The 27,993-nt window shown below is 40.4% G+C and overlaps 1 protein-coding gene across 6 annotated transcripts in view; it reads left to right on the top strand.

The window, feature by feature from the left end:
- The first annotated feature begins 21,021 nt into the window (after window positions 1-21,021).
- Window positions 21,022-27,993, top strand: part of KCNQ2 (potassium voltage-gated channel subfamily Q member 2) — a 155,521-nt gene continuing 148,549 nt past the window's right edge. For all 6 annotated transcript variants that reach the window (XM_036752647.1, XM_036752646.1, XM_036752648.1 and 3 more), the window contains exon 1: window positions 21,022-21,317. In XM_036752647.1, the coding sequence (XP_036608542.1) occupies window positions 21,022-21,317 (296 nt within the window). The remainder of the gene's footprint in view (window positions 21,318-27,993) is intronic.

Here is a 27,993-nt window from a genome sequence, read left to right on the forward strand (position 1 = left end):
CTCTCTCTCTCTCTCTCTCTCTCTTTCTCTCTCTCTCTCTCTCTCTCTCTCTCTCTCTCTCTCTCTCTCTCTCTCTCTTCTCTCTCTCTTTTTACCAGTAAGAGAGGAAACTGGGAAGAAAGCAGTCAGACAGATAAAGAAGGAGGTAATTTTGCTCAGCTAATACTCAAGAGAATCAATGGAAGAGAGGTAGACTCACCAACAGCAGTTTGCTCATTTGGTCTGATCTTTCCATTCCAGTCTGCTCTCACCAGCTTGAACTATTGTATTTATTTTCATATGATCAAAATTTACATCTGATCTCTTGTACTCTCTCCTTTGTCCTTTCTTTTTAAATTTATTCAATATTCCCTTTATGCTTAATGCTATAGAATAAAAACTAAACAATTTATGAAATGACTTCAAAAACAAAATCAACACATACTTTTATGTGTACAAAGTGCTTTATTATAGTAGATGCTCTTAGGCATATGTGTTGGGAATCAAGATAGGCTCTTAGCACTTATTCAACCAGTGCCCTTGAAGAGTTTGGCCTTTGTTTCCTTGATTAAATTAGGAGTTCTTGATGACCTCCTTGCCCCAAGGGAAAGCCTAGTTTATGTGGGTTTGAGTGACATGTTTGTGACATCAGAGGCTTTTAGACCAGGTGGGTTTAAGTCGCATTTTTGTGACAATTTTAGGTCACGTGGGTGAGCTGCATGTGTGATTCATCTTTGACCCTGAACAAGATATATAAACAGAGAGGTTGGCTTTCTCTTTCGGTGCTCTGAGATACAGAAGGAGTGGTGGGTAACTCTGGGCCAGCTGTTGTCAGGCTCCCGGCTGAACTCAGATGTTGATGGTTCCTTGGTAACTATGAATTGTATTTGGTCTGTTTATAAAATGTATGTTTGTAATTTGTTTATATTTGCTCTGAAGTTCAGGGTGCTGGCTTTTCCCCTGAACTAAGTGAATGATATTTGTATGCTGGATTAAAGTAAGACTGTTTACCCCTTAACTTTGCTTTCCTTAGTAAAGCAGATCAAAAGAACCTGGACTTGCAGCATTCTGTGTGCTGGTTGTTGGTTTTACACAGGCACAGTAGCTGCTAGCAAGATTGTTACAACAGCATACAGTTTAGGAAAAGCTCCATTTCTTCACTAGAGTCTCCCCTGTTTTCTGTTGCTGGAAGTGGGTCATAACCTCCCTTTTTCTTGTCAGCTCAGGGGATGGAGAAAGATCTAGAACTCAGGAACCTTTCTTCACCTTCTCTATGTCTTCTTCCCAGACCTCTTTCAGAAGACCTTTTCAAGATTACGAGAGATCTGACAGCTGTGTGGCTTTCTTTTATGGCCCATGCACACTCTAGCTGGTGGTCCTTCCATCTTTCTAACAATGTTTCTGGGAGTTGGATTATATATAGTTTATATACCCTAGAATGTCAGTACCAGAACAGACTTTAGAGATTCAGTTCCTTAAATTTACAGATGAGAAAACTGATTTGTTTTGCAAGCTGACATTTCTACATATAGGGAAACTGGGACTCACTGGTAGTATAGTCTCAAAAAATTAGAAATGAATTTCCTAGACAGATTGTGCCTAGATCCTCCATTAACATGGGAAGTCTGGAATTGATAGTATACATATCTCTTTTCTTGGTTGGTCCATCCATGGCAAATAAACCATTCTGTTCAGTTTCATGATATGGAATATTAATTTGAAAAGAAAAAACATTCTGAATTAACAAAAAAAATCTTTGCAGTTACTGTAGGCCATTTGAGAGCCATTTAGCAGGCAATGCTATATCTTGTGTGTTATGGCACTTGGGCTCTGAACCTTACTTGTGACCTTGGGAGATTTGACTTAAGAAACATTTACTGAGGCTTCACTGTGTGCAAGGAAGTATTTAAGGAAAGGGGCCTTTGGGACTTTGGTGCAAGCCTCTGATACATGTTGGTGACCATGGGCAAGTTACTCAGTTTCTCAGTTCTCTAGGCAACTCTCTTAAGGTTATAAGTTATAGATGAGTGATTGATCTGTATCAGTGTAAGTAATTCCCACATTGAGATTCATAGGTCTGGTGCTCTCTTCTTCAAAAGTGAAAGGCACAGTGTAAGGCTACTGAGGTGTTGCTAGGCATGATGCCAAGGCAAGTAGTTTCTTCCCTCTTGGACTCAGTTTCTCATATCTATAAAAATGAACGCTTTGGACTAGATGATTTCTAAAGTCTCTTCTAGCTTTCTGTTCTATGATCCCATATACTAGCTGCTCCATGAATTGGCTGAACTGTTGAACTGACTGTCTAGCTAAACATCAAATTTTGATTTGAGTTCATTTGGACCTTTGTGTTCTGTGAGCTTGTCAGTGTTGAAGATTCCCTGAAAAGGATACTTGCTATGAGATGGGTTTGTTGATTTGGCCTTGTTTGAATCTCTAGTGCTTAGTACAGGGACAAGCATATAGTAAGCACTTAATAAATACTTATTGACTGGTTAACCAAGTATGTGCAGCTTGGTTGTTGTCTTATTTCCTGAGTTTTGATGGGTACAAGGCATCAGAGAAGATCCTGCATCTTTTGGGATTTGGGATCTTACAGTCTTAGAGGATGTGGCTTATGCATATTTATAGTATGGACAGGATTTTCAGCCTATATGAAGATGATGCTCCTCAGCTATCATTAATTGCACATGAGCTTTGATTTCTAGTTCTCTTTTCTGCAAGGGAAGAAATTTAAACTTAACCAACCTCTTTTTTTAAACAGGTATCCCTATGTGACGAGAAGTACATTTTTGGAAGGTGTTTGTCTAAGGTTATCAGGGGCTCTCTGTGGACAGATACCATCCTTGGGCCAAACTTGTATCAGTCCATGGCCAGAATTAGGTCAGCTTGTCAACATGGAACAGAGAAAAACTATTTAGTATACATATAGAAGTAACTCATGATTTTGGTTTCCTCAGTCCCATATGTTCTAACCACTGATCTAACCACCGTGATGATGATGATGGTAACAGTAACAATAATAATAAATAATCCATTACGTCACCTGCTCAAAAACCTTCAGTAATTCCCTGTTACTTATTGGCTAAAGTATAAATTCTTTACCCTAGCATTTGAGGACCTCCAATCTAACTTCGAACTTTTCAGCCTTATTTCACTCTACTCTACTTCATGAACTCCATGTTTCAGCTAAATTAGACTTTTGACTGTTTTTTGATCTCATCCTGCTCTCTTCTGCTCCTACACATTTGAGCACACTGGACCCCAGGCCAAAAATACAATTCTCTTCACCCTTACCTATTGAAATCCTTCTCTCCCTTCAAGGAGCAATTCAGATTCCTCATCCAATAAATCTTGCCTGATCCCTCAGCTAAATGTGTTTTCTCTCTCCTCACATTTTCATAAAATACTTTTTTTTTCTGGGTCAGGACTTTTTTATCTGCCATATTTTACCTCGGATCACACTTACCTGTATAGCTGTTATACTCCCTCTATTAGAGTGTAAGCTTCTTGAAGGTAGGGACTATGTTTTTAATCTTCAACAGTGCTAGGTAGTAGTAAGTCTTTAGCAAGTGTCTGTTAAATTGAATTGAATTAAGCTTGAGTTGAAAGATACCTCTCAATGACTCAAAGTAGGCTTGGCAAGTATTATTATCCCTATTTTATAGGAACTTGGCTAAGACCATAGAGCTAGCTAAGAGGCAGAGCTGGAACTAGCATCTGGGACTCAATCAATTAACAAACATCTATTAGGTATCCACCACATGTCAAGAATTATTCTGGGTCCTGGGATAAGAAGACAAAAGTGACACAGTCCCTGCCTTTGAGGAGCCTTTATTCTATATAAATGGAAAAACATGTTCATATATAGGCATATGCAAAATAGATGCATGGTGCTTTATTGTGTGTGGTTGACTGGAGTGGGGAAGGTTAGAACTGTCTAGATGGAATAAAAATAAAAATGACACAGTCCCTGTCCTCAAGGAGCTTATCTTCTATAGAGGCAGGCAAACATACATATATAGGAATATACCAAATAGATACAAAATGTGTTTGTGAATTCACATATGTGCATGTGTGTGTACACCCATGTGTGTGTGTGCGTGTTTATGTGTGTAGGAAGGCATTAGCAGCAAGAGGATCAGGAAAAGCTTCCTGTTGAAGGTGGCACTTAAGCTGAGTCTTTAAGGAAACTAGGTATTCTAAGAGGCAGAGAAGAGGAGTGAATGCATTCCAGGCATGGGGCAAGCCAGTGCCAAGGCACAAAGATGAAAGATGGAACGCTACATATAACAAAGAATAAGGCCACTTTAGCTGAACCATAGAATGTGTGAAGGAGAACCAGCTGTAATAAGTCTGGAAATGTAGGATGCAGTCAGGTTGTGAAGGGCCTTCAATGCTAGAAAAAAGGCATTTATATTTGATACTAGAGATAATAGGAAGTCACAAATTTATTGAGTAGGAGATTAACATGGTCAAATCCGTGCTTCAGGAAAGTTCCTTTAGCAGCTGTGTGGAGGAGGATAGGAGTGTGGAGAGATTTGAGGGAGGCAGATCAATTAAGAAGCTATTGAAATGGTCCAGGTGGTGAAGGACCAGTTGAAGGTCCTTTTCTCCTTACCATTCTGCCTGATGGAGCTACCCAAGAATATTTTATTGGAGGGCTTGGATTTCTTTTTTTTAACTCAGCGCCCAGAGTTATGGACTCTTCACATTATGTCTTCCATAGCAGAGTACGACTTCACGCAATCCTAGAGTGGGGGTGGGAAGGAGAAGTCAGCCAGTTGTCCCCATTGTTTGTCTGGGCTTGGTGAATAATTTAAAATCTTTTTACTAAAATCTGAGGCTACTGATTGGCAGACTCAGCAGGCACTTTGGACTCCTTTAAAAAATTCATAAGGTGTTTGAGAAGCTGTAGGCACAGTGTCCTCCGTGATGCTGAGCTGGGGGAATCTGATCTGTGCTCTGGCCTTGCTGCACTGGGTGGGGATGGGGGTGGGGCTGGTGAAGGCCTCGTCTACCCATCCCTCATCCTGGAGTACAGAAAAATCCCAGGGAGGCCCTGGGCAAAGGGGGAAGGAAGGCTCTGCAGGCTGGGTAAGAGGATGAGGAGGAGATTGCCTTCACTGTCCCAAAGCTTACTTTTATTTAGATTTTGGTTCTGCTCCTCCACCTTAGTGCCAAGCACAACATTCTTCTTATAGGAGGTGCTGAAACAAGGGGCTGCTGAATAAATTAATGATTGAACATGACTCTGTGTGAGACCATTCTGGAATCGTTTGAAGGCTGACAATCTCCTTTCACTTCCTGCTTACCCAATTCCCCTGAGTGTCTCCTTAGAGCCAGGGCTATTTCTGCCCTATTCCAGCCTTTCTCCTTGTAAGGCAGTTCTTCCCTGAGTCCTTAAGCTCACTAGGTGAGTCGTTTTTAGGGAAAGTAAGATGGATGCCAGGTGCATCTTACTCATTTCTCAGGGAATGAGCCCTGCCAAAATGAGAAAGATGGGGAAAGGGAATTCTGTCTCTTGTCTGCCTTTTAAGAATTAAGATTTTGGGGGGGATAGTTGACATGCTTCCTAACTTGAGGCAACTAAATGGCTCAGTGGATAGACTTCTAGGCCTGGAGCTGGGAAGGCCTGAGTTCAAATCCAACCTCAGACACTTATTAACTGTGTGACCCTAGGCAAGTCACTTAACCTTTATTTGCCTCAATTTCCTCATCTGTAAAATGTGGATAGTAATACTACCTACCTCCTGGGGTCATTTTGAGGATCTAACGAAATAATAATTGTAAAATGCTTAGCACATTGCCTGATACAGAGTAATCCCTATATAAATGTTAGCAATTGCTATTATTTACTTAGGTTGGGAGCAGGGGAAGCATTTCATTTTAGGCCTAGCTTGTTTCCTCAAGGTTTTCCATTCAGACCTGTAGTCATCAGAAGGAACTACCTGGGGAGGCTCCTATCAGGCAGTGCAGGTAGTACTTTGGGTGGCATTTCTAGCCTACTTAGGTCAAAGGCTGCAAAGTAAAGTGACTTAACTTTACTTCCTCAGATCTGTGGGCTCTGAGTGATGCTCAGATGCATATCCGGGGTGCTAGAGGGGGCAGGGAGAAAAGCTGGAAAGGCAGGAGAGAAGAATGCTCCCTTCTTCCTCCAGGGCTAGATGGGAAACCATAAACAATTGTCTTTAGAAGGTGATGTAGGATGCCAGTTCACTTCCTGAATTCATTTGCTTGGCTCTTGGTGTCTCAGTTGGGGATTGGCAGGGGTGGGAAGATGGAGGGAAGCCAGGGCTTGAGAAGACAGAAAGGATGGTGAAGGATTCCAAGTGCATGATATATGGCAGCTCTATTCCTGTGGGGAGCAGGAAGGCTGCACTGTTTGGTCACTATTCCATCCACGAAAGAACAGTCAGGTTAGCAGAGGCAGAGGGGCCAGCAGGGAGACACTCCTTGCCTCTGAGAACAATGAAGCTAACTTGAATGTACCTGAGGTCAGAGAGAGAAGAATCCAAGCAGGGCCAGGACAAAATACTGACAAGCAAGTCGGAGTCTCAGGGTTTTAAAATGCTTGTGAAACTCCAGTTGTGTCTGCTGCTTGTACAGTAGGAATTATGATTACGTAGGAACTCAGGGTCTTTGGAGTCCAGGCCAGGAAATGAAATGAACAAACATTTGTTGAGCATTTACTGGGTGCCCAGCACTGTGCTAAGCTCTGGGGATACAAGTGGAAAAGCAAAGGCAGTCCCTCTCTGTATAGAGTTGAGGCCAATTTGTAAGGAGAGTCGGAAAAATCGACTTGTCTTATTTGGAATTCTGCCACGTAGCAAATTCAATTCAATTCATTTCAATTCAGCAAACATTTATTAAGACACGCTGCATGTAAGGCACTATGCTAAACACTGTGAATTCAAAGATAACATATAACAGTCTGCTCTCAATGTCTTTAGAATTCAATGAGGGAAAAGACGTATTACTCAAGTACTTGTAATATGAGACAGTGAGATAAGTTCCCAGGAAAGGTCCAGGCAGAATGATCTAGGAACATTTGGGCAAGTCACCTACCACCTCCCAGGAAATGGCTAAGTATTATGAGACAAGGCCTGGAGACAGAAAGAGGAAGGGTTAGAATGGAGATCACTGATTAGATAATCCATTTAGGCTGAAATGCAGGGTATCTGAAGGGTAGTAGAATGAGATAAGTTTGGAAAGACAGATTGGAGCCCTCATAAAGGAAGGACTCCAATGTAAAAGCCAGTTTTAGGCTACTTGGATCCTGTGTGGCAGCCAATAAAGAGCCATTGGAAGTTTTTTTAGTAGATCAGTAACATGTTTAGGGTATATTAAGAAGATTACTGCAGTGATATGAGGATGCACTGGAGAGGGGAGAGACTGGAGGCAGGCAAGGAGAACAATTTAAGTGAAGACAGCTGAGAACCTGAGCTGAGATCTTTGCTTTCAGAGTGAAGAGAAGAAAATGGAGATGAGCCACTCCAGAGGTGATGTGACAACCAGGGTCCAAGGTATTGTTTTATTTTAATCGTGTAGGCTGATAATATGATTTATTTCTTTTTTAACAATAGTTTATTTTTTCTAGTTACACATAAATTTTTTTAATATCATTTAAAAAACAGTTGAGTTCTTCCCTCCCTTTGCCACTGCCATTGAGGAGGCCGGCAATTTGATATGATATAAATAAGCAGTCATGAAAAAACACTAGTACTGAAGGGCAAACACATAGGAAACTCTTAGTCCATAGGACTGTATATTCAGAGATGGAAGGGACCTTAGAGGCCTTCTATCATTGCCATCATAAGATACTAGAGCTAGTACTAGAAGGAACCTCCTTTAATCCAGCTCCTTCACATTACTGCCGAGGAAACCGAAGCTCCAGAAAATTAAGTGATGCTGATCAGGTCACTCAGCTAGTGCCAGAAATAGTATTTGAACCTGGCTTTTCCTGACTTCCCATCCAGCTCTCTATCTACTACACCACCCCAGTAAGAAGTAAAAATAATACTGATCTGTTGGAAGCAGCTCTGGTATATGGGTTGTACATAGCAGAGAAAGAGCCCAGTCCACGATGAGCATGGGAGCAGATGAGTAGAAGGTAGCAGATGAGGGTGGTAGCACAGGAAGCCATATACACCCCCTTCCATCTGTCAACCCCAGAAAATTTCTGAGAAAATAGCAAGCAATGAAGGAAGGCAAGGAGAGGAGAAACCAGGGTGCTGAGAAGTAAAACCTTCATCAGCCAAAGAGTGACAAACCAGGGAAATGGGACATTGGGAGGTAGGCCAAGGGCCATGACAAGACAGATGGAGCCAGATCAGAGGATGGTCATAAGGAACAAAGGAATGGAAGTCTCTATAGAGGCTCCCCAATATCCCCTATCCAGGGTGGCATGTAGTAAGCATCATTTGACAAATTGGAAGATGATGGCTGTTTTCCAGAAATCTAAAGAGCTCTATGCTAACTGGAAGCATCTTTATTATAACTTATTTCACTGGTGCTGAAGGGAAAATCCAGCTAACAGGGTTTTTGCCAACATGTTTCATTAGAGAATAGGGTGACATTAATGATGGCTCAGGGCCAACAGTGATTGACTGATTAGGGCATTTTTTCCCTCCTAGTCCAAGCTCTGTCTCTTGGCTCCTCTTTGCTGGCAGGCTTTTGCAAGAGTAGCACCCCACCCCATGAAATGCCCTGGGAAATGGGAACACCTTGAGATGCCTTTATCAAAACCTGGTTGTTTTCCATGTAGCTAATAGCCATATATCACTGGGAGTACTTGGCTGACACTTTGGGAGAACAAGGAAGACAGATCATTCTGTGGCTGGAAGGCTTCCAAGAGACAGAACATTCTGGGGTGTTAGGAAGAAAGTAATTTGATTAATCTAATTTATACTAAGGTGTAAATGACTGATATCCTCAACTCTCCCAGGGCTGTCCTCATTTTAAAGAAGAACTATATTAGTAACCAAGATGGATTCCTTCCTAATTGGTGGAATATTCAGCAGTATGATAAAGTAGCAAGAAGCAATTCAGGCAGCATGAAGGAGATAGTTTTAGACAGAGGACTTAATACAACTATGGGTGTTAAATAATGAAAGGTTTTCTAAAAAGCTAAAAAGAAGGGCATTTCTTAGCTATGGAGGTGGGGAACTATATGCATCATCTTGACTAAGGAAGTTATATGTTCTTATGGATGATGCTCCAAATGAAGCAAGTGAAGGTGGTTTGGCTTGGTTGTACCACGGTGGTTTGGTGCAGTGTCTTGTGCGGACTTCCAAATTGCTCTGGATTGATTTAATCAAGGCTAGTTCCAATCAATAGATAAACAAAATCCCCCAGATGTAACTCAACACTGCTCACTGCAAAGTGGCAATCTTCTCTTTTAAGCCTCTCTCCTTCACACTCTACTCACAACAGAAGGAAGAATTAAAACATACAGTAGCTTATGTAGAAAGAAAAGAAAGCCAGTGATAAGGCTCCTAAACCCCAGTGTGAGAAGCTTGGGACACTGCTCAAATTTTAAAAATGAGCAAAAACCAGAACAGAGCCCTGTTCCATAGAAAGCTACTATGGTGACAGGAGGATCAAACCACAAACTCAGAAGAGTACAACAATGTCAAAATGCCTACATGTGAAGCCTCAAAGGGAAATATGATTTAGTATCAAGCCCCACAAGTCCTCTTGGAAGAACTCAAAAAAGATTTTAAAAACCAAGTAAGAGAGATAGAAGAAAAATTGGGAAAAGAAATGAGAGTTATGCAAGAGAATTATTAAAGAAGAGTTAACAGCTTGGAAAAGGAAGCACAAAAATTGGCTGAAGAAAACAACTCCTTAAAAATAGAATTGGTCAAATGGAAAAAATGCACTTTAGAAAAAAACTCCTTTAAAAGTAGAATTGACCAAATGGAAAAAGGAGGTACAAAAGCTAACTAAAGAAAATAATTCCTTAAAAATTAGAATTGTGCAAGTAGAAGCTAATGACTCTATGAGACACCAAGAATCAGTCAAACAAAGTCAAAAGAATGAAATAACAGAAGAAAATGTAAAACACCTCATTGGAAAAACAACTGACATAAAAATAGATCCAGAAGAGACAATTAAAAATTATAGGACTACCTGAAAGCTATGATAAAAAAAAGAGTCTGGAAAGCAACTTTCAAGAAATTATCAAGGAATAGTGCCCTCGTATCCTAGAACCAGAGGCTAAGATGGTCATTGAAATAATCCACTGATCACCTCCTGAAAGAGATGCTAAAATGAAAACTCCAAGGAATATTGCAGCCAAATTCCAGAACTATCAGGTCAAGGAGAAAATACTTAAAGCATCCAGAAAGAAACAATTCAAATATCAAGGAGCCACAGTCAGTATTACACAGGAATTAGCAGCTTTTACATTAAAAGATCATAGGACTTGGAATATGATATTCTGGAAGGCAAAGGAGCTTGGATTACAAACAAGAATCAACTACCCAACAAAAATGAGTATAATTTTTTTTCCAGGGGAAAAGATGGACATTCAATGAAATAAGGGACTTTCAAACTTTCCTGATGAAAAGACCAGAGCCAAACAGAAAACTTGATCTTTAAATTCAAGACTCAAGAGAAGCATAAAAAGGTAAACAGGAAAGAAATAATCCCATGGTATTCAATAATGTTAAACTGTTTACATCCCTACATGGGAAGATGGATTTAAAAAAATTTTTTATTAGTTAATTTTTTTTTCATTAAAATAACTGTAGACAATAAAAAATATTTGGGAGTCTACTTGCCAAGACAAACCCAGGAACTGTATGAACACAATTACAAAATACTTTTCACATAAATAAAACCAGATCTAAACAATTAGAAAAATATCAAATGCTCATGGGCAGGCTGAGCTAAAATAATAAAAATGACAATTCTACCTAAACTAATTTACTTATTCAGTTCCATGCCAATCAAGCTACCAAAAATTATTTTATAGAGCTAGAAAAAGAATATTAAAGTTAATCTGGAAGAACAAAAAGTCAAGGCTTTCAAGGGAATTAGTGAAAAAAATGCAAATTTAGTTGGGTTAGCTGTACCAGATCTAAACGTATATTATAAAACATTAATCATCAAAACTATTTGGTACTGGCTAAGACATAGAGTGGTGGATGAGTGGAATAAATGAGGTGCACAAGACATAGTAGTCAATGAGTATAGTATTCTGTGGTTTTATAAACCCAAAGATTCCAGCTTCTGGGATAAGAACTCACTCTTTGAGAAAAACTGCTGGGAAAACTGGAAAACAGTATGGCAGAAACTAAGCATAGACCAATATTTCACATAGTACACCAAGATAAGCTCAAAATAGGTAGATGATTTAGACATAAAGGGTGATACAATAAGCAAATTTGGAGAGCAAAGAATAGTTTACCTGTCAGATATATGGAGAAGGGAAGAATTTATGGCTAAAGTAGAGAAAGAGAACATTATAAAATGCAAAATGGATAATTTTGGTTCCATTAAATTAAAAAGGGTTTGCACAAACAAAGCCAACACAACCAAGATTAGAAGGAAAGCAGAAAGTCAGGAAACATTTTTTACAGCAAGTGTTTCTGATAAAGGTCTCATTTCTCAAATATATAGAGACCTGAGTCAAATTCATAAGAAGACAAGTCATTCCCCAATTGATAAATGGTCAAAGGATATGAACAGGTAAGAAGACATGAAGAAATGAAAACTACAGTCACATTAAAAATGCTCTAAATCACTACTGATTAGAGAATTGCAAATTAAAACAACTCTGAGGTACCACCTCACATCTATCAGATTGGCTAACATGACAGAAAAGGAAGATGATAAATGTTGGAGAAGATGTGGGATGTAGGCTGCACAGGTATGGGATTAACCCAGAGGGCAGAACCAATAGCAATGGGTGGAAGGAACAAAGGAATAAACTTAGGCTTGATGTCAGGAAAAACTTCCTAATAATTAGAGCTGTCCCAAAGTGGTAGGAAGTTGCCCTTCATTGGAGATCTTCAAGTGGAAGCCAGATGACCACTTATCAGGTATATTGTAGTGGGAATTTTTTTCATAAATGAATTGGAATAGATATTTTTTGAAGTCCCATCCAACTCAAAGATTCTGCAATATTTTCATAATGCATAGTGAGGACTATTTGAGATAATAGATATGGAAGCTCTTTGAAAGTAAAGTCTTTATAGAAAGAGAAGATATTATTGTATTTATTATCAATAATAATAATAATAATGCTATGACTATTCCTTTGATCCTGTATAAATGGCCAGACCAGGTAAATAGAGCTATAGGTACACCTTATATAGGATGGAGAAGAAGATAAATACTTCCATGACATAATGAATATCTACTAAATGCTTTCTGTGGTGTATTTGCTTAGCTAGACCGATATTGGTCTATTTACATGTGATACTGGACTTCAACTGTCAACGTATTGTCAGTAGCTGAGAAATACAAGTCAACTCACTCATGTAATTAGCTGGGTTGCTGGAGGCTGGGAGAGTGTGTTGAGAGCTTTGTTCCCTTTTAAAAACTATAAATTAAATTTTTATTGACTTTAGTGTGAGATGTTTAAAAAAATCAATGCGTCCATCTCTTACATCTTTTCTTCACTTCCCTACTCCTTAGTGAGTTAGATAAACACAACCTTGACTCCTCTATAAAATCTGAGAAAATTTTGCAGAGTGGGTGGGACCTTTATGTTTAGTTAGTAGCTTTCTGTTGTCCAGTTTATTGAATCTTGTGAAACATGTTTCTGGTTAAATGATGGAGAGCCTGTATTTTCTTATTTATTTTCTCCAAGTAAAAATTCTTTGACAGGACAGTTTCATTTCCCCATTAGGATGGAAGCCATTGTGAATAGGTATTGTTTTTTATTTTGTACTTGTATTTCTAGAGCCTAGTATAGTGCCTAGCACTGTAGCGTAAATTAGGTGCTTAATAAATTCCTGCTAATTGGTTAATATGTTTCCAGATAACACATCATTTTCTTTATTTTTTATTTGGTGAGGGGGCAAATATCATCCACTAAATCCTCTTCCAATTACTCTTTCTAATGTTTGAGGCTATTTTTCTGTATCTTTACAGACTAGACCACGGGGGCATAGGCTCTGGAGGATCCTGTCAATCTGAAAAATTTATGTGTGTTCAAACAGGCTATATGTCTTTCACATGAAGCCCAATTAAGTACAGATAAGCTTATCTGTAGAAGACTGACCACTAGGTGATGAATTGTTTGGTCACAGCAACTAAAAAACCCTTCCCTTTTGAGTAATAGATGGAGATACAAGTTGGTGGAGGTCACACATGCATTGATGAAGTTATGGATATCCTGAAGCAAGGAGTGAGGATGATGACATTTGAGTTCTGAAAGCTAATGTGTAATTTTACATGAAGCTGCACTGGTCTATGTGATTTTGCACTGGTCACATGATCTTACTGCAGTTAGTGCAAGTAGTGCAGTAAGTGCAAGAATTCTTCTAGAATTCAAGCTGAATGAAGGATGGGAAAGACTAATTTTTTATGTTCCTTTGCATTGACAGGAGAGTTATACAAAGAAAGTGCTCAGAAAAATATTTGTTTAAATATATTTTTGAAGAGAAGAAATGGATGTCAACACAATTATCTAAAACTTTGAGATGAGATATGATAATGGCTTAAAGAGTTCCTCCCTACCTCTAATTCTGGACAAAGGAATAAACTCACGAAGCCCATCTGCCTGATTTTTGTTTTTTGCCTCTCATTGTTCTACCTGCCAAAATCATGCTGATGATGTGCAGGAAGGAGTAGAGCAATGTACACCTGAAAAATACCCGTGGGATCATATTTTGGACATTTTTGTTTAGCTCATTTGGTTACCACCTGATTTCCCTTATGCATGGTATGTCTTTATCCCTGGTCTCAATGTTTCATGACTGTTTCTGAACTGTCCAGCCCTCAATTATGGATATTCAGGAGACAAAATGAAAGGTATTGGGAAGTAATGGATAGAAAGCAGGATTTGGAGTCAAGAAGACCTGGTTGAAATCCCACTTCTGACCTATTTTGGTTGTATTACTCTGAGAAAGTCGACCTCTCATGTCCTAGATAAATCATTTCCATTGGCAAGAGTTTTCTCATGATCACTTACTTGCACCTAAGAAATCACAAGTCTGATTAAAAAAAGAAATGCAACCCATCATGTGGATAATGCAAAGCAGCAGGCAACGAAAAAATATTTCTAGTTGGCTTGGAAGTTGTATTGTTACTTATGAGGTTATCAAATCTCTCATTGGTAAGAAAACAGCAGAGATAAATTTTGCTTATCCTGAAAATAGACTACTTGGAGTGTATGAAACCTAACCAGGAGTATTTTGGAGGTTGGTGGGGGATGAGGGAGAGAGAGAAGGGAAAGCTAGCATTTCATTTGCAATGGATAAACAACCCACATAATTGATAAATAAGTACTGTGCTAGATTTTTGTGGTGCTGAAGGACAGCTCCCAGGCTAAAGAAAAGGCATAATGTGGGCCCTCATGTGGTTATACTATATATTCTGTAAACTTGACAACACACACACACACACACACACACACACACACACACACACACACACGTAAGTACAAACCTAGTGAGAAGAAACTAGGTTGCCGACAAGTCGTTATCTACATAAACAAACCATATTGTCTACATAGTCATAAGGTGAAAAATATAAATGATTAACAGAGTCTTTTGAAGTGACAGATTTTAAACTGAGGAATTGAAGAGCAGTTAACGACTTAACTTCCTTGATCCACAGAAAGGTGTTGTGTGAATCAAGTGAACACTGGATATGATGTTTGACCTAGCTCCCAGGCTGGGTATCACTTTCAAAATAATTCTGTAAAGGACAGAAGCAGAACCTGGGAGCCCTCACACACAGTAACAGTCAGGAGACTTGAGAAACTGGTCTGAGCTTTTCAAAGGTATCAAATTAATGAGGGGGGGGTTGTTTTCTCTGAAAAAAGAGAACAGGCTTGCCCTGAATACTGGACTTTGGAAATTAAAGAACTAATAACTCCCTAAAATTCATCTCCCCATCTAACATCAGAGGTGCATTAATGAAGAGGCACAATAGGCATCTTCAGACAGGTTCCAAAGGAAGCCTAGAAGTTATTTAGAGGAAGCCAATGCTTTGGCTTTTGTCAGCCCAGCTGCATAAAAATCTTCTAATGGGTTGTATATGTACAGAAAAAGATAAAAGACAATTTTAACATTTGAAGTTCTTTTAGGGAATAAGATCCCTGGTTATTGATTTGAAATAAACACATTTAACTCACATGCTTTGCAATAATAACCTTTGGGTTTGCCCCAGTTTGGTTTCTGGGAAGTTCTTGAGGTTTTGGTCACCCTGTGGTTTATTTTATTAGGATTTCCTTGTGAAGTTTACATTTAATTTTAGTTTGATTTCTGGGGTTTAGTACTTGGGCTCTGGTATTTAAAGAGAAAATGTGACTCCCTACTTGAGAATGGAGTGCTTATAGCATTTAACAAAAATTTCCATAGAAAATATATATAGTACATATAATGATTTATATAAATATTTTCCACACTTTTATTTGTGCACTAACTACCATTTCATGACAAAGAAATTGCGTCAAGTATTACAAATTTATATAATGTCTATGATAACTATACTTGTCTTTTTCATTCTTTTTTCTTTCTTGGTCTGTGTTTATATCTGAGACTATTATACTGTGTTACTTCAACGGTTACTACTTTCAATAGTAACATTGATATGTTCTCATCGACTCACAGCTCCTGTCCATATACTTCCATAAAACCTTCACAGGGGATCCACCTCAAGTTATGGGACACTTCCTATATGTTTCACTTCATTGTATGGATACTAGTGGAACAAGCTAGGACTGTCCCTCGTGGATAAATGACTAACTCACCTCCTTTTGTACTTAAACATATTTCTAATGACATTCTTTTTGATGCTTCTCTGGCAGAATTTTCAACTGGCAATATTCTTATAGCCTACTCACGACAACCATGTGTCCTTCTATTGTCCTTTGGGTGACCTGCAAATGTAATTCTGTGATTGTGTTGTAATATGACCAGGAAGATATTGTTATTAAAAAGATAGACCTTTGCTTGAAGAACAAACCTGGGTTCATTATTACCACACACACACATATATATATATATATATATATATATATATATATATATATATACATACATATATATCACTTATAAGCACAATTTCCCAAATCCAATATAGCCAGTTCTCTGTTATTTGATGAAAATATATTATTTTGTTATTGTCTTGTTTAATTTAATGATTTGGATGCATCTTAAAACTTTGGTTTTTAGAAGGACAATACCATGATTCAATTTAATTCAATCAATCAAGAAACATTTATTAAGTGCTTATTTTATACAAAGTGTTGTTTTAGATTCTAGGGATACAAAGCAAAAATGAAACATTTCTTACCCTCAAAGAGTTTTATTCTACTGGGAGTGAGGAAATACAACACATACACAATAAGTAAATACCAAATATATACAGAATAATACAAAGTAATTTCAGGAGGGAGAGGAGGCTAATTATTGGAGGTAACAGGAAAAGTCTTATGGAAGAGGTGATTATTCATATGTCCCATCATTTGTTGGTGACTTGGGTTCCTGAAGCTTTTCTCTATAGAGTGAAAACTGTATGGGCCTAGAATTGGATAGGAGGATCAGGCTAGTTACACAATGAGAGCGAATTCCCAGAGTGATGGGCACCAGGTAATGATTTTTTTTTTCCAGCACTTCTGTGGAACTACATAAAAACAAAAACATGCAAACAAATGAACTGTGACCCACAGTATAAAGCCGAATCTGAGATGTAAGAAGTTTGACTTCCATTCCTATCTTTATTCATACCTTGCTGAATGATCTTCTTTTCCCATCTATGAAAAATTTACTAAAACTCATAAAGAGAATTTACTAAGGCCTGGAGCAGTTATAGCAATAACAGATGGCATTTATATTTTGCTATTGTTCTGTCATTTCAGACTCTCCAAGACCCTGTTTGGGGTTTTCTTGGCAAAGATACTGGAGTGGTTTGTCATTTCTTTCTCCAGCTCATTTTACAGATGAGAAAACCGAGCAAACTGGGACTTACCCAGGATCATACAACTAGTAAGTATCTGATGCCAGATTTGAACTTAGGTATTCCTGACTCCAGGTCCAGAATTTATATAGCATTTTACATATATTAACTGACTTAGTCTTCACAACAACTATACAAAGTAGGTGCTATCCCCACTTAGCAGATAAGGGAACTAAGGCTGAGAGAAGTTAAGTGACTTGTCCAGGGTCACACAGCTAAGTTTCTGAGGCAGGATTTAAACTCCCTGACCCCAAGTCTAACATTCTATCCATTGCATGGCCCTGCTGCCTTTTTTGGACCTACATCAGTGGAATGGTGGCCACACAGATGAAATCATGGATTCTTAAAGTACTGAAGTTCTAAGTATAGTTTCATTCAGTCTATAATAAATCTATAATCAATATAATTTTTGTATTTTCTCAATCTATTTTTTCCTTACCAATTTCAAAAACTGTTTATAAATGAAAATAAAGCTTTATTAATAGCTTATTTTCAATATTAAAATATAAAAAGGTAAAAATAACTTTAAAATTAAAAATAATACTCTAGTTTAGATGAACCGCCCATTTTCCATTTAAAAAGTGCTAAATAGGAAATCTGAACATTTTTCTCTATAGTATAATGATCGTTGTTTTTTAAAAAAAATTACAAACCATGATGAAAACTGTGTTAAGGGATCCGTTGCTCAGTACTCAACATGTGCACATGTGGAAATCAGCTTTCTGTGTACATGATTGTCTTGTACTATCACTTAAATGAAACTGTTCACTTGAGTGTGTGTCTGCTCACTGAAACTGCTCCCAAGCTTCAAGCCTTTCCAGAAAGGAAGCAGAGAATAATTCCCTTAATGAGAAAAGGTAGTCTCATTGTAAGAAAGACATCCTTCACTTAGGAGCCCTTGGTTCCCTCCAAGCTGATTAAACATAGTCATTTTTTTCTTGCAGGAGGGAAGGCTGGGCAATTCAGGTTAAGTGACTTGCCTAAGGTCACATAGCTAGTAAGTGTGTCAAGTGTCTGAGGTCAAATTTGAACTCAGGTCCTTCTGACTCCAGGGCCGGTGCTCTATTCACTGCACCACTTAGCTGCCCCCTGATTACCTCCAAGTTGGAGTCTTTCTATTTTGATCTTGGCATCAGTCTTATGTTATCTCACAGGAATAAAGTCAAAACTAGAATAGGCTTATATTGTATCTGTTTGGTTAGTGAAACCACAAAATTAGGGTATCAAAGAGTGTCCAGCAATTTAGGTGAAATCTTGCTGCTGGCCTTCTGTTCAACTTTCTTTAACAATTTCTTCCAATCATGGAGATGTTTGCACACTTTTGTGATAATATATAGAGTCAAAAATATGTAAGTGGAAGAGTTATGACCCACAGTATAAGGCTGAATTGGAGACTTAAGAAGCTTGGCTTCCATTCTTATCTCTACTCATACCTTGCTGAGTAATCTTGGTGTAATTGTGTGCCTGCTTTAGTTTGGTTATCTATAAAATAGACATGATGGAAAAAAGAATCTGAAAAGTTCTTTTTGATGCAGACTAATTAGATTCATGTAGATGGTGAATGCACTTTTATAATTAATCAATAAAAATACCACTCTAGGTATCATATATTTGAGTTTTTGACTTCATAGGATCATAAGCTTACAGCTATCAGGAACCTTAAACCTCTTTGAACGGGTTACAGAGTTTTACAGATCTGGAAGCTGAGACCCAGAGAGTTTATGTGACTTGCCCAAGGTCATGCAGGTATTTCACTTAGATAAAGATAATCCCAAGGGGCATGTCCTTGTGACTCTATGTTTAACAATTAATAATGATAATAGCTGGCATTTATATAGCACTTACTATGTGCCAGGCACTGTGCTAAGTGCTTTACAAATATAATCTTCACAACAACCCTGGGAGGTGGATGCTATTATTATTCCCATTTTATGGTTGAGGGAACTGAGGCAAACAGAGGTTAAATGATTTGCCCAAAGTCACACAGGTAAGAAGTATCTGAGGCTGAATTTGAATTCAGGTCTTCCTGACTTCAGGCTCAGGGTGCCACCTAGCTGCCTCAGCTTACCAATTTAAATCAAATATTTATGAGGGACATACCCTGAGCAAGGCACTATACTATGCATTGAGGATACAAAGACAAAAATGAAAACCAGTCCTCAAGGAGCTTATATACTGCGGGAGGACAGCTTGTGTATGTATGCATGTGTAGGTCTATGTGTACAATTTGGTGTGCATTTACGTATTTTTAATTGCCTGTATGCTTGCACATTATCATGAATGGAATGTTAGATCCAATGACTTCTTAGGTCTTTTCCAATTCTAACAGTTCAAAAGTCTATTTCATGCTTCTGTTCAAAACCTTGCATGTCACCCTGTCACCTACTGAATAGAGTAAAAAAAAAAAAACCCCTTAGTTTGGCATTCAAGGCTCTCCATGCTTTGGTTGCAACCTCCCTTTTCATCCTTATTTTCCACTATTCCTTAAACCTCACTCTCAGCTCTAGTCAAATAGAACTAGTCACTGTTTCAGGAATCCAGCTTATGTTTTCCCGTCTTTGTTCAAACCGTTCTTTCTGCTTAGAACGGTTTCCCCCTCCCCCTCCCCCCATCTTCACTAGTCAAACACTTACTCATCTTTCTAAGCATCCTCAAAAGCCTTTTCCCGGAGGCTTTGCTGATCACCTCAGGTAGACGGAATCCCTGCCTTCTTCCCTCGGATCTCATAGAGCTCTTTGTTCCTTATTCACATCTCCCTCCTGGTGCTTATCCCTCTCAGTCTTCCATTGCGGTCCCTTATTTTTCCTACCAGGGACCCAGCCTCTTTGTTTTTGTTCCAGCATAGGACTATGCACACATTAGATGTTTAGCAAATGTTTATTAAATGACTGATTTGCCTCTAATGACCCTTAGTGAGCACTCTGCTGCCCCTCCCTCCGCCCGCCCCCCTCCGCCCCAGTCTTTCTAGGTGGTTCATTGTTCCCTGCATTCTGAAGCTCTGAGGTTCGGGTGCGTGTGGGAAGAATTTGGGGGTCTTCTTGCCCCATATTGAGTATTTAGGGGGTTAAGTCCCTCCTCTTCCTCCAACTGCAGATAGACTTTGGAGAGGGTGAGGCCAGATAGTTGAGTCGCTCTTTCATTTGGTGTATTGCGCACGCGACGCGTGGGTGTGGAGGGAGGGAAGATTAGAGGGGATTTCCTAGGGGTTCCCTTTCAGGGGTCTGCCTTGATTTTCCTTCGTGAGTGACTACCCCAGACCTTTAGCTAAGGGACTCCTCCACTTCTTCAATCACTAACGCTCACTTATGGCACAAACCCCAGACCCTCTCCCAGGGTTCCCAGCCAGGGGACATCCTATTTTTTTTTCTCCAACTCTCTCCCTCTGCCTGAGTCGCCAGGCAGGCTGGCGAAGGGTTAATTAAGGGGAGGGGGTTGGCAGGGGCGGGAGGGGGGGAGCGGATGGTGGCCGGGAGGAGCCGTGACAGCCCTGGTAGAAGCCTGAGCTGCTGGCTCCTGGTGAGTGATAGAGCAAGGGAGTGAGTGGGCTGAGCTGAGCCAAGCTGAGCGGAGCCCAGGCGATCGCAGCGTTTCCTTTCTCCCAGGCGCGTCGTGAGGTTGAGGAAGCTGCCGCAGAGCCTGCCTCCGGCCCTATAGCCCTACAACCCACCAGCCCAGCTCTTTCTCTTGCTCTGTGCCCCAGACTCGCCATGCTAATCCCGGGCCGAGGGCTTCGGTGCTGTCCAGCATTTCCCAGCATGCGCCCCCGCTGAGGCGCCCCCTCCCCGTGCCCTTGAGCGCCAAGGGCCCCCAGCCCTACGCTCCCCTTCCCTCCCCCTACCCAGCCTTGTGGGCCCTGCGCGCCCAGCCTCCCAGTGAGTTGGGGCATAGCCCCGGGGGGCCAGGATGGTGCAGAAATCCCGCAATGGGGGAGTCTATCCGGGGCCCAGCGGAGAGAAGAAACTCAAGGTGGGCTTCGTTGGGCTGGATCCCGGGGCCCCCGACTCCACCCGGGACGGGGCGCTGCTTATCGCCGGCTCGGAGAGCAGCAAACGCGGCAGCATCCTCAGCAAGCCCCGCTCGGGCGGCGCCGGCACTGGCAAACCCCCGAAGCGCAATGCCTTCTACCGCAAGCTGCAGAATTTCCTCTACAACGTGCTGGAGAGACCCCGCGGCTGGGCCTTCATCTATCATGCCTATGTGTGAGTAAGGGGCAGGCGGACTTTCCGGCCCGGCCCAGCCGGGCTGGAGGAGGACAGCTGCGTTGTATGGTTATGGGGCTGTCTGACCCAGGGGAGGTATCTCCAGGAGACTCATAGGAATAGATGTGGAATGATGTGAGTTCTGTGGTGTCCATGTGAGTGCGGATGTTCGCGGGTGATAACGACAGATAGCATGTAAATGTGTTGGTGTGGTGCTGCGTGATTGTGTGTCTGCGTGATACTGGTGCGAGTGTTATCTGTTGGTGATAGCTTGTGATTGTGTGTTCGTGGGTGCTAGTGTGTGACTGTCATTGTGTGTGATTGTGAATCTGTGGGTGGTACTATTTGGCTGTAAGTCTGTGTGTGATCTCTGCAATTAAAATGCAGAATCGGACAATTATCAGGATAAATCAGGCAAAAAGATTCTGCTTTGAAACAGTCCCCAGGTATCCCAGAAAACGCATCTCTGTGTTGCAGAAGATAAAGATAATGGTGACATCTGATTGTGTTTGTTGTAAGACTGCTTTTGATGCGCAAACTCAGATGTAGGTCCCAGGTCAACTCTCGAATTTGGGAACTTTTGCCCTTATCTTTCCTCTCTCATCCCCACCCCCAGCAACTTGGGGCTCCTTTTCCACCAACAACAATTCTGAATTCGTGCTCTCTTTCTTCATCTTCCCAGCAAAGAGTTGGGGAGATTTGTTTCTTCACATCCGCTCCTCATATCCTTACCTTAGGGGTCTTCGAAGGCATTGCCCACCTGCCTTTTGTAACCTATCTTCTTATTTCTTAATCTTCTCCTTTCGTTTTTCTGTGGGGGTGGGGGCAGGAGCAGCTATCTCAGCTCGAACAAAAGCCCAGACATCTGGAGGAAGCCAGAGGAGATAGATTTTGGGGGGAATTTGCTTTCTCTCAGCCCTCTCTTCAGGTTTGACCTTGTTAATACGGTCCATTGAAATAGCTTAGTCAAGACCCTCCCCTCCACTGGCAGCTCTGAACTAATGGCAGAGGATATTCCCTAGCAGCAAGGTGGGCTGGGCTATTCTCTCTTTATGGCACCAGATTTCTCTCACTGGGGGCTTAGTCTAACCTCCGTATTTGAGGGCTGCCTATTGTGTTCAAGAGGAGGGACTCAGAGATGGGGAGTCCACCTCAGCCACACTTTGGGAAACAAATGCTTATGCAGGTGGAGTTTGACACCCCTTTCCTTCCCTAACCCTTATCATTTGTCTTTCCTGGATTGTCTCCAGGAAAGGTGGCTTACTTACTGGGCAGGAGAGCTTTTATCACTATAATGCTCAGGGGATCTTAAGCAGGAAAGAAAAAAGAAAAAAACCCAGCATAGATCAGATTGTGAGAGCTGGTAGAGAGGATGTGTTTGTGTTTATGTTGGGGTGGGGGTGGGAGGTACAACAGGAGACAACTTGACTCTTTGTAATAGGTTATATCACCTCCCTGGGTCTCAGTTTCTTTGCATGTCAAATGGTCGCATTGGACAAAGTGACCTCTAAGCCCCTTCTAACTCTGATTCTTGTGATCATTTTTTTCTTTTTTTCCTTTTCTTTTGCTCATTTCAAATCAAAAATTAGGAAATGCACAGTTTTCCTTATTGCTTCTAGAGGCATCCTCTAGCTGAAAGCTGCAAACCACATCCAAGAGTGACTGGTATTTCTGTGACTCTGAAATTCCCTACTATCTGGGGAGTTTCTCTTGTCCCAAGGCCTGTTTTCCCAATAAGAGCCAAATGTACATGATCCCTTTGTGTGCATTTACATATGAGTAGGTGCATGTATGTGTGTATATGTATGTGTGTGTGTGTGTGTGTGTGTGTGTGCAAGTAAAGCATACAGATCTTTGATATACAGATGTGTTTCTTGCCATTCTTTTCTGTCACTCAGGACCAAAACCATATAAGTTTGACCAGAACACAGCCATTTTGTGAGTTAAAGCATTTGAGAAAGAGAAGAGGGAAGGAGAAAGCTTTGAGCAAGCATATCTTAAAATGAACATATACTATCCCCAGGGGGGATGAAATGGAGAAACCAAAATGATTGACTCTCTCTCTCTCTCTCTCTCTCTCTCTCTCTCTCTCTCTCTCTCTCTCTTTCTCTCTCTCACACACACACACACACACTTTGCTGATACTAGTGTCAGAAGAGGTCTGCATAAAGCTTGTGTGGGAAGGATGTGGGGTTGAGGAGATACAGGTATGATGTGAGCACTCACAGAACATACTACAAAGCTAGCCAAAGCCCATGGAGCCCTTAAGCATAGTTTCGCAGAGGTTGGGGTCCAAGAAACAATTCTTTCCCATAGATGGGATGTCAGGGGAGTTATGGCAAACAGTCTACCTGTCTTGGGATCCCACAGGGGCTCCATCATCCATGAAAAAAAGATTTCCTCTGTGCCTTATTCTGGAATATGTATCAGAGTTTTATAGCAGAAAACGGCAAACTGAAACAAACAGAAGGTAACATGGCTAGTTAGCCCCCGACTAAGTGATTAATCTGGTTACCTTCCTCATTGAATACTCTGACCAATTAAGTCCCCTTGAAAAAGCATTCTATTTCATTAGGATGAATGACTCTACAGTAATGGCCTGGATATTAGTGCCAAGGGAGACACACGTATCACAAGAAAGCTTTCAGTCTAGGGCTGGATTTTGTGTCCCTGGATTTGTTCTTGGGAGAGGGATAATTACTCTTATTTGCTCTGTGTCCTTGCCTGTTGGGGAATGGGATAGAGAAAACTTTGATGAAGGGAAAGCTTGATTTTGTGTCAGATCATTTTTGGGATATATGTCTATATAATATCGAGCATTTATGTAGTGCTTACTATGTTCCAGGCACTGTGCTAAGTGCTTAACACATATTATCTCATTTCGTCCTCATCACAACCTTGTGCAGCAAATGCTATTATTATCTTCATTTTACAACTGAGCAAACAAAAGTTAAGTGACTTGCCCAGGGTCACAAAGTTAGTATGTGTCTAAGGCTGGATTTGAACTCAGGTCTTCCTGACTCCAGGTGCAGTGCTATGTATGTGTCTTTTTATGAAAAAAAAAAACCAAACCAAACTTATTTTATATTTGTTCTTTGTGGTCCATTTATTTGAATTTTGATCACTTGGTGTATCAAGATTCTATCCTTTCTCGAAGGATCAACGGTGTTATGTTTTCATTAATGTGACTTAGAGATATTCAGAGGGTACTGGCTAGATTTAAATTCTCCCTTGAGAGGATGTGTGATGATATGATCTCTCTGCAGAAAATGATAATAATACTGCATAGTTCTGTAATATCTTGGGATCTGCAAAATACATTATATACACTTACTCATTTGAGTCTTACAACATAGCTAGGAGGTAGGAAGTACAAATGTTATCAAACCCATTTTATAGATGTGGAAACTGAAGCTCAGAGTGGTTAAGTGATTTACTAATGGTGACATAGTTAAGAAATAGCAGAGCCTAGATTTCAATCTCACTCTCTTCTCATTCAACACTTGCTCTATCTTCATGTGTTAGAGACAGTTTTGTGTATGGAGATCCAATTTCAACAGACATTTCTTAAGCATCTATTATGTGCAAGGTGCTGTACCAAGCCCAGGAAAACTAAGTTGAAAAATGACATAGTCCCTGCTCTCAATTATCTTACATTACATTGGATAGCTTTCCTATCAGTTCCTCTTTGGAGAAAATGCAGTGTGATTCTCTAGTATCTACAAGGGCAAGTCCTTGGCTGGGTGTTTATGCTATGGTCATTAGTATTATCTTACCCTAGGAGAGGGCCAAGGGGACAGATTCTCCATCATCTCTGGGGAATGTAACTCTGTTTTGAAATATAACTGGAGATAAAGTAAGGGGAGTATCTGTGCTCAGGCTCCAAAGAGAGGGAAGCCCATTGAAAGACTGATCTCAGTGCAGAGAAGCAGCTAGAGCCTTGCTGTTAATTCAGTTATGTCCAACTCTTTGTGACCTCATTTGGGTTTTTTTTTCTGGCAAAGATACTGGAGTGGTTTGCCATTTCCCTCTCCAGCTTATTTTACAGATAAGGAAACTGAGGCAAAGACTTGCCCAGGGTCACACAGTATCTGAGGCCAGATTTGAATTCAGGAACATGGGTCTTCATGACTCTAAGTCTGGCACTCTAGCTACTGCACTACCTGTTTTTGCACCCTGTGCCTGTATTTATCCTGGATTTTTCTAAGGAAATTTCTCAGCAGTGGGCCCAGTACTCAATTCTCTGTAGTCATAGACATAAAGGGAGAGGAAATAGACTATTATTTGGAACAAATTCTAAATTTCCCATGATTGGGTCATTTTCCCTTTGTGAGCCTAGTGTCAATTCTTCTATTTAGGGAGCATTGGGGATTTAAAAAGATATTGGGGTCATACAATTGAGATTCCAATTACTAATGGTTCCTTCCTGAGTCCTTTCTTCCCTTCTTCCCCATGGGCTATATTCATATTTCTGTGAAACTCAGGATGCTTGCTCAGACACATTTCATCAGATATGTGGCAGATGATTGCTTTCCTGCATCCCAAAAACATGTTTGGAAACTTAAAAGACTCATCCAACAGCCATACCTGGGGTATGGGATATCCATGGATCTGGATAGAATGTAGTAACCTTAATAAGTGGCATGTATATATCACTTTAAGGATCTGAAAAGCACTTTTCATTTTATTTAATCATACCTGGGGTATGGGATATACATGGATCTGGATAGAATGTAGTAACCTTAATAAGTGGCATGTATATATGACTTTAAGGATCTGAAAAGCACTTTTCATATTATTTAATTTGTTTTCCAATTTGTAAGGTAGGTGCTATTATTATTCTTATTTAACAGATGAGGAAACTGAGGCTGAGAGAGGTTAAGTAACTTGGTCATGATCACATAGCTAAGGAATATATGAGGGAGAATTTAAACTCAGATCTTCCTGACTCCGAGTCCATCCCTCCATCCACTATGATACCTTTCTACTTTCCAGGTAGCTATCATAGTTTTGTTTGCATGCATGCCTATGTTGTCTCTCTGACTAGACTTCAAGCTCCTTACAGGGAAGGGGGTACAGCACTCCATAATTGCCAGTTGAATTGAATTTATTATAAGGCTGAAGACTGAGTTTTCTGTGTGGTATTTGCTTCCAAGTTACCACATGAACACTGGGAAGATTATGATGTGCTTCTTCCCACTCCCAGCTCATCTCTAGGAAGAGATGTTGCAATCAGGAAATCAGAAACAAGTTGGGGATGAGGTAATGAAAAAAGGAGGCTGTGCTCAATATCTGGTTTCAAAATGGAAGATAGCAGAAAAAGAGGAATGTCGGATAGTTTTTGTCTTCTGGGTAGCATAAACAGATGGAAGTTCCTATCTCTCTACTGAGCATCCTGCGGAGAGACCAATGTGCTTGGATGTAATGACAAAGAACCTAGGATGCAAATCCCACAGTCATGAATCCTCAGCCAGCCCTCTGAAGGCAAGCCTTGCTAATGGGTCTCTGTTTGTTAGTCTGTAGAGAGCAAAAGCATAAGAGGTTGGTCTCCCCACCATTGTCCTCTTTTCATGAGCAGTACTGAGCTGAATTGAGCCAGGCTGGGATACAGTGGGAATTGCAGGAAGTATTTCTGATGATTCTGAGTCTTTTTTCTGAGTCCTAAGGTGAGGGAAAGCATACAGTTACTAAAAAGATACAGAGTGAGTTTCTGGTCATTGAAGACAAGGGACTTAGGGGTTGCCCTAGGGATCTAACCTTATCCTTTCTTGGAATTTATTTTTTCCTTCTACGTATGACTTTAGGGCTGAGATACCATGGTTGGTAACTCCCCAGAGGAGCTTATAATCTAGAGTTAGTTCTGTCTCAAACTGAATAAAGCTTCACTTTTGTATCATTATCTGTCCAGGTTCTATGCGGTGTTTGTGTGTTCTGATTGAGCTGCAGGACATTTTTGTTGTAGAAAGGAAGAAAATACATGAACAAATCTGAATTGAATGTGCTGGTCATGAGCTGGATTTAAAATTCTTTATTCAGAAGGCTGAAAGTTTGGACAGCTCCAGGCATCTCAGGCCCAGTGCATACATAGGCAGTCTGCCAGTCACTATTCGGATCCCGTGCTGAAAAGGAGCATTAACTGGAATCACACAGGCATACATAAACTCCTTCGCACAGCACTGAAATAAACAATTGGACAGCTTAGGGCATCTTTCCTTTTCTTTCCTTTTTTTGGTATGGAAAAGTATCCTTCCCTCATCCTTTCCTTTTCCTTTGTGATATCTGAAGCCATAGACTTTACCTGAAAGAGATTACAATACGAATGTTGGTGCTTTGATGATACGTCATTAAAAGCACATGAAGATAATGCTGCAGATCCTATTTCTTAACCTAGCTTTCCCCTTGCTACTCACTTCTGTTCTGAGTGTTTGCTCCTCTGCTTGTGGGGCATTTCAGATGGACACTTGGTCCTAAAAACACAGAATGATGTTTTTCAGTATGTCCAGGGCTTATATAGCATTGCTATGATGGAACGATTAGGCGGCACAGTGGATTGAGCAGTAGGCCTGGAGTCAGGAAGACCTGAGTTCAAATCCAGCCTTAGACACATACTAGCTATGTGACCTTGGGCAAGTTTGTTTAACTTTTGTTTGCCTCAGTTTGCTCAACTGTAAAATGG

The sequence above is a fragment of the Trichosurus vulpecula genome, chromosome 3, assembly GCF_011100635.1.
Source record: "Trichosurus vulpecula isolate mTriVul1 chromosome 3, mTriVul1.pri, whole genome shotgun sequence".
NCBI classification, from domain to species: domain Eukaryota; kingdom Metazoa; phylum Chordata; class Mammalia; order Diprotodontia; family Phalangeridae; genus Trichosurus; species Trichosurus vulpecula.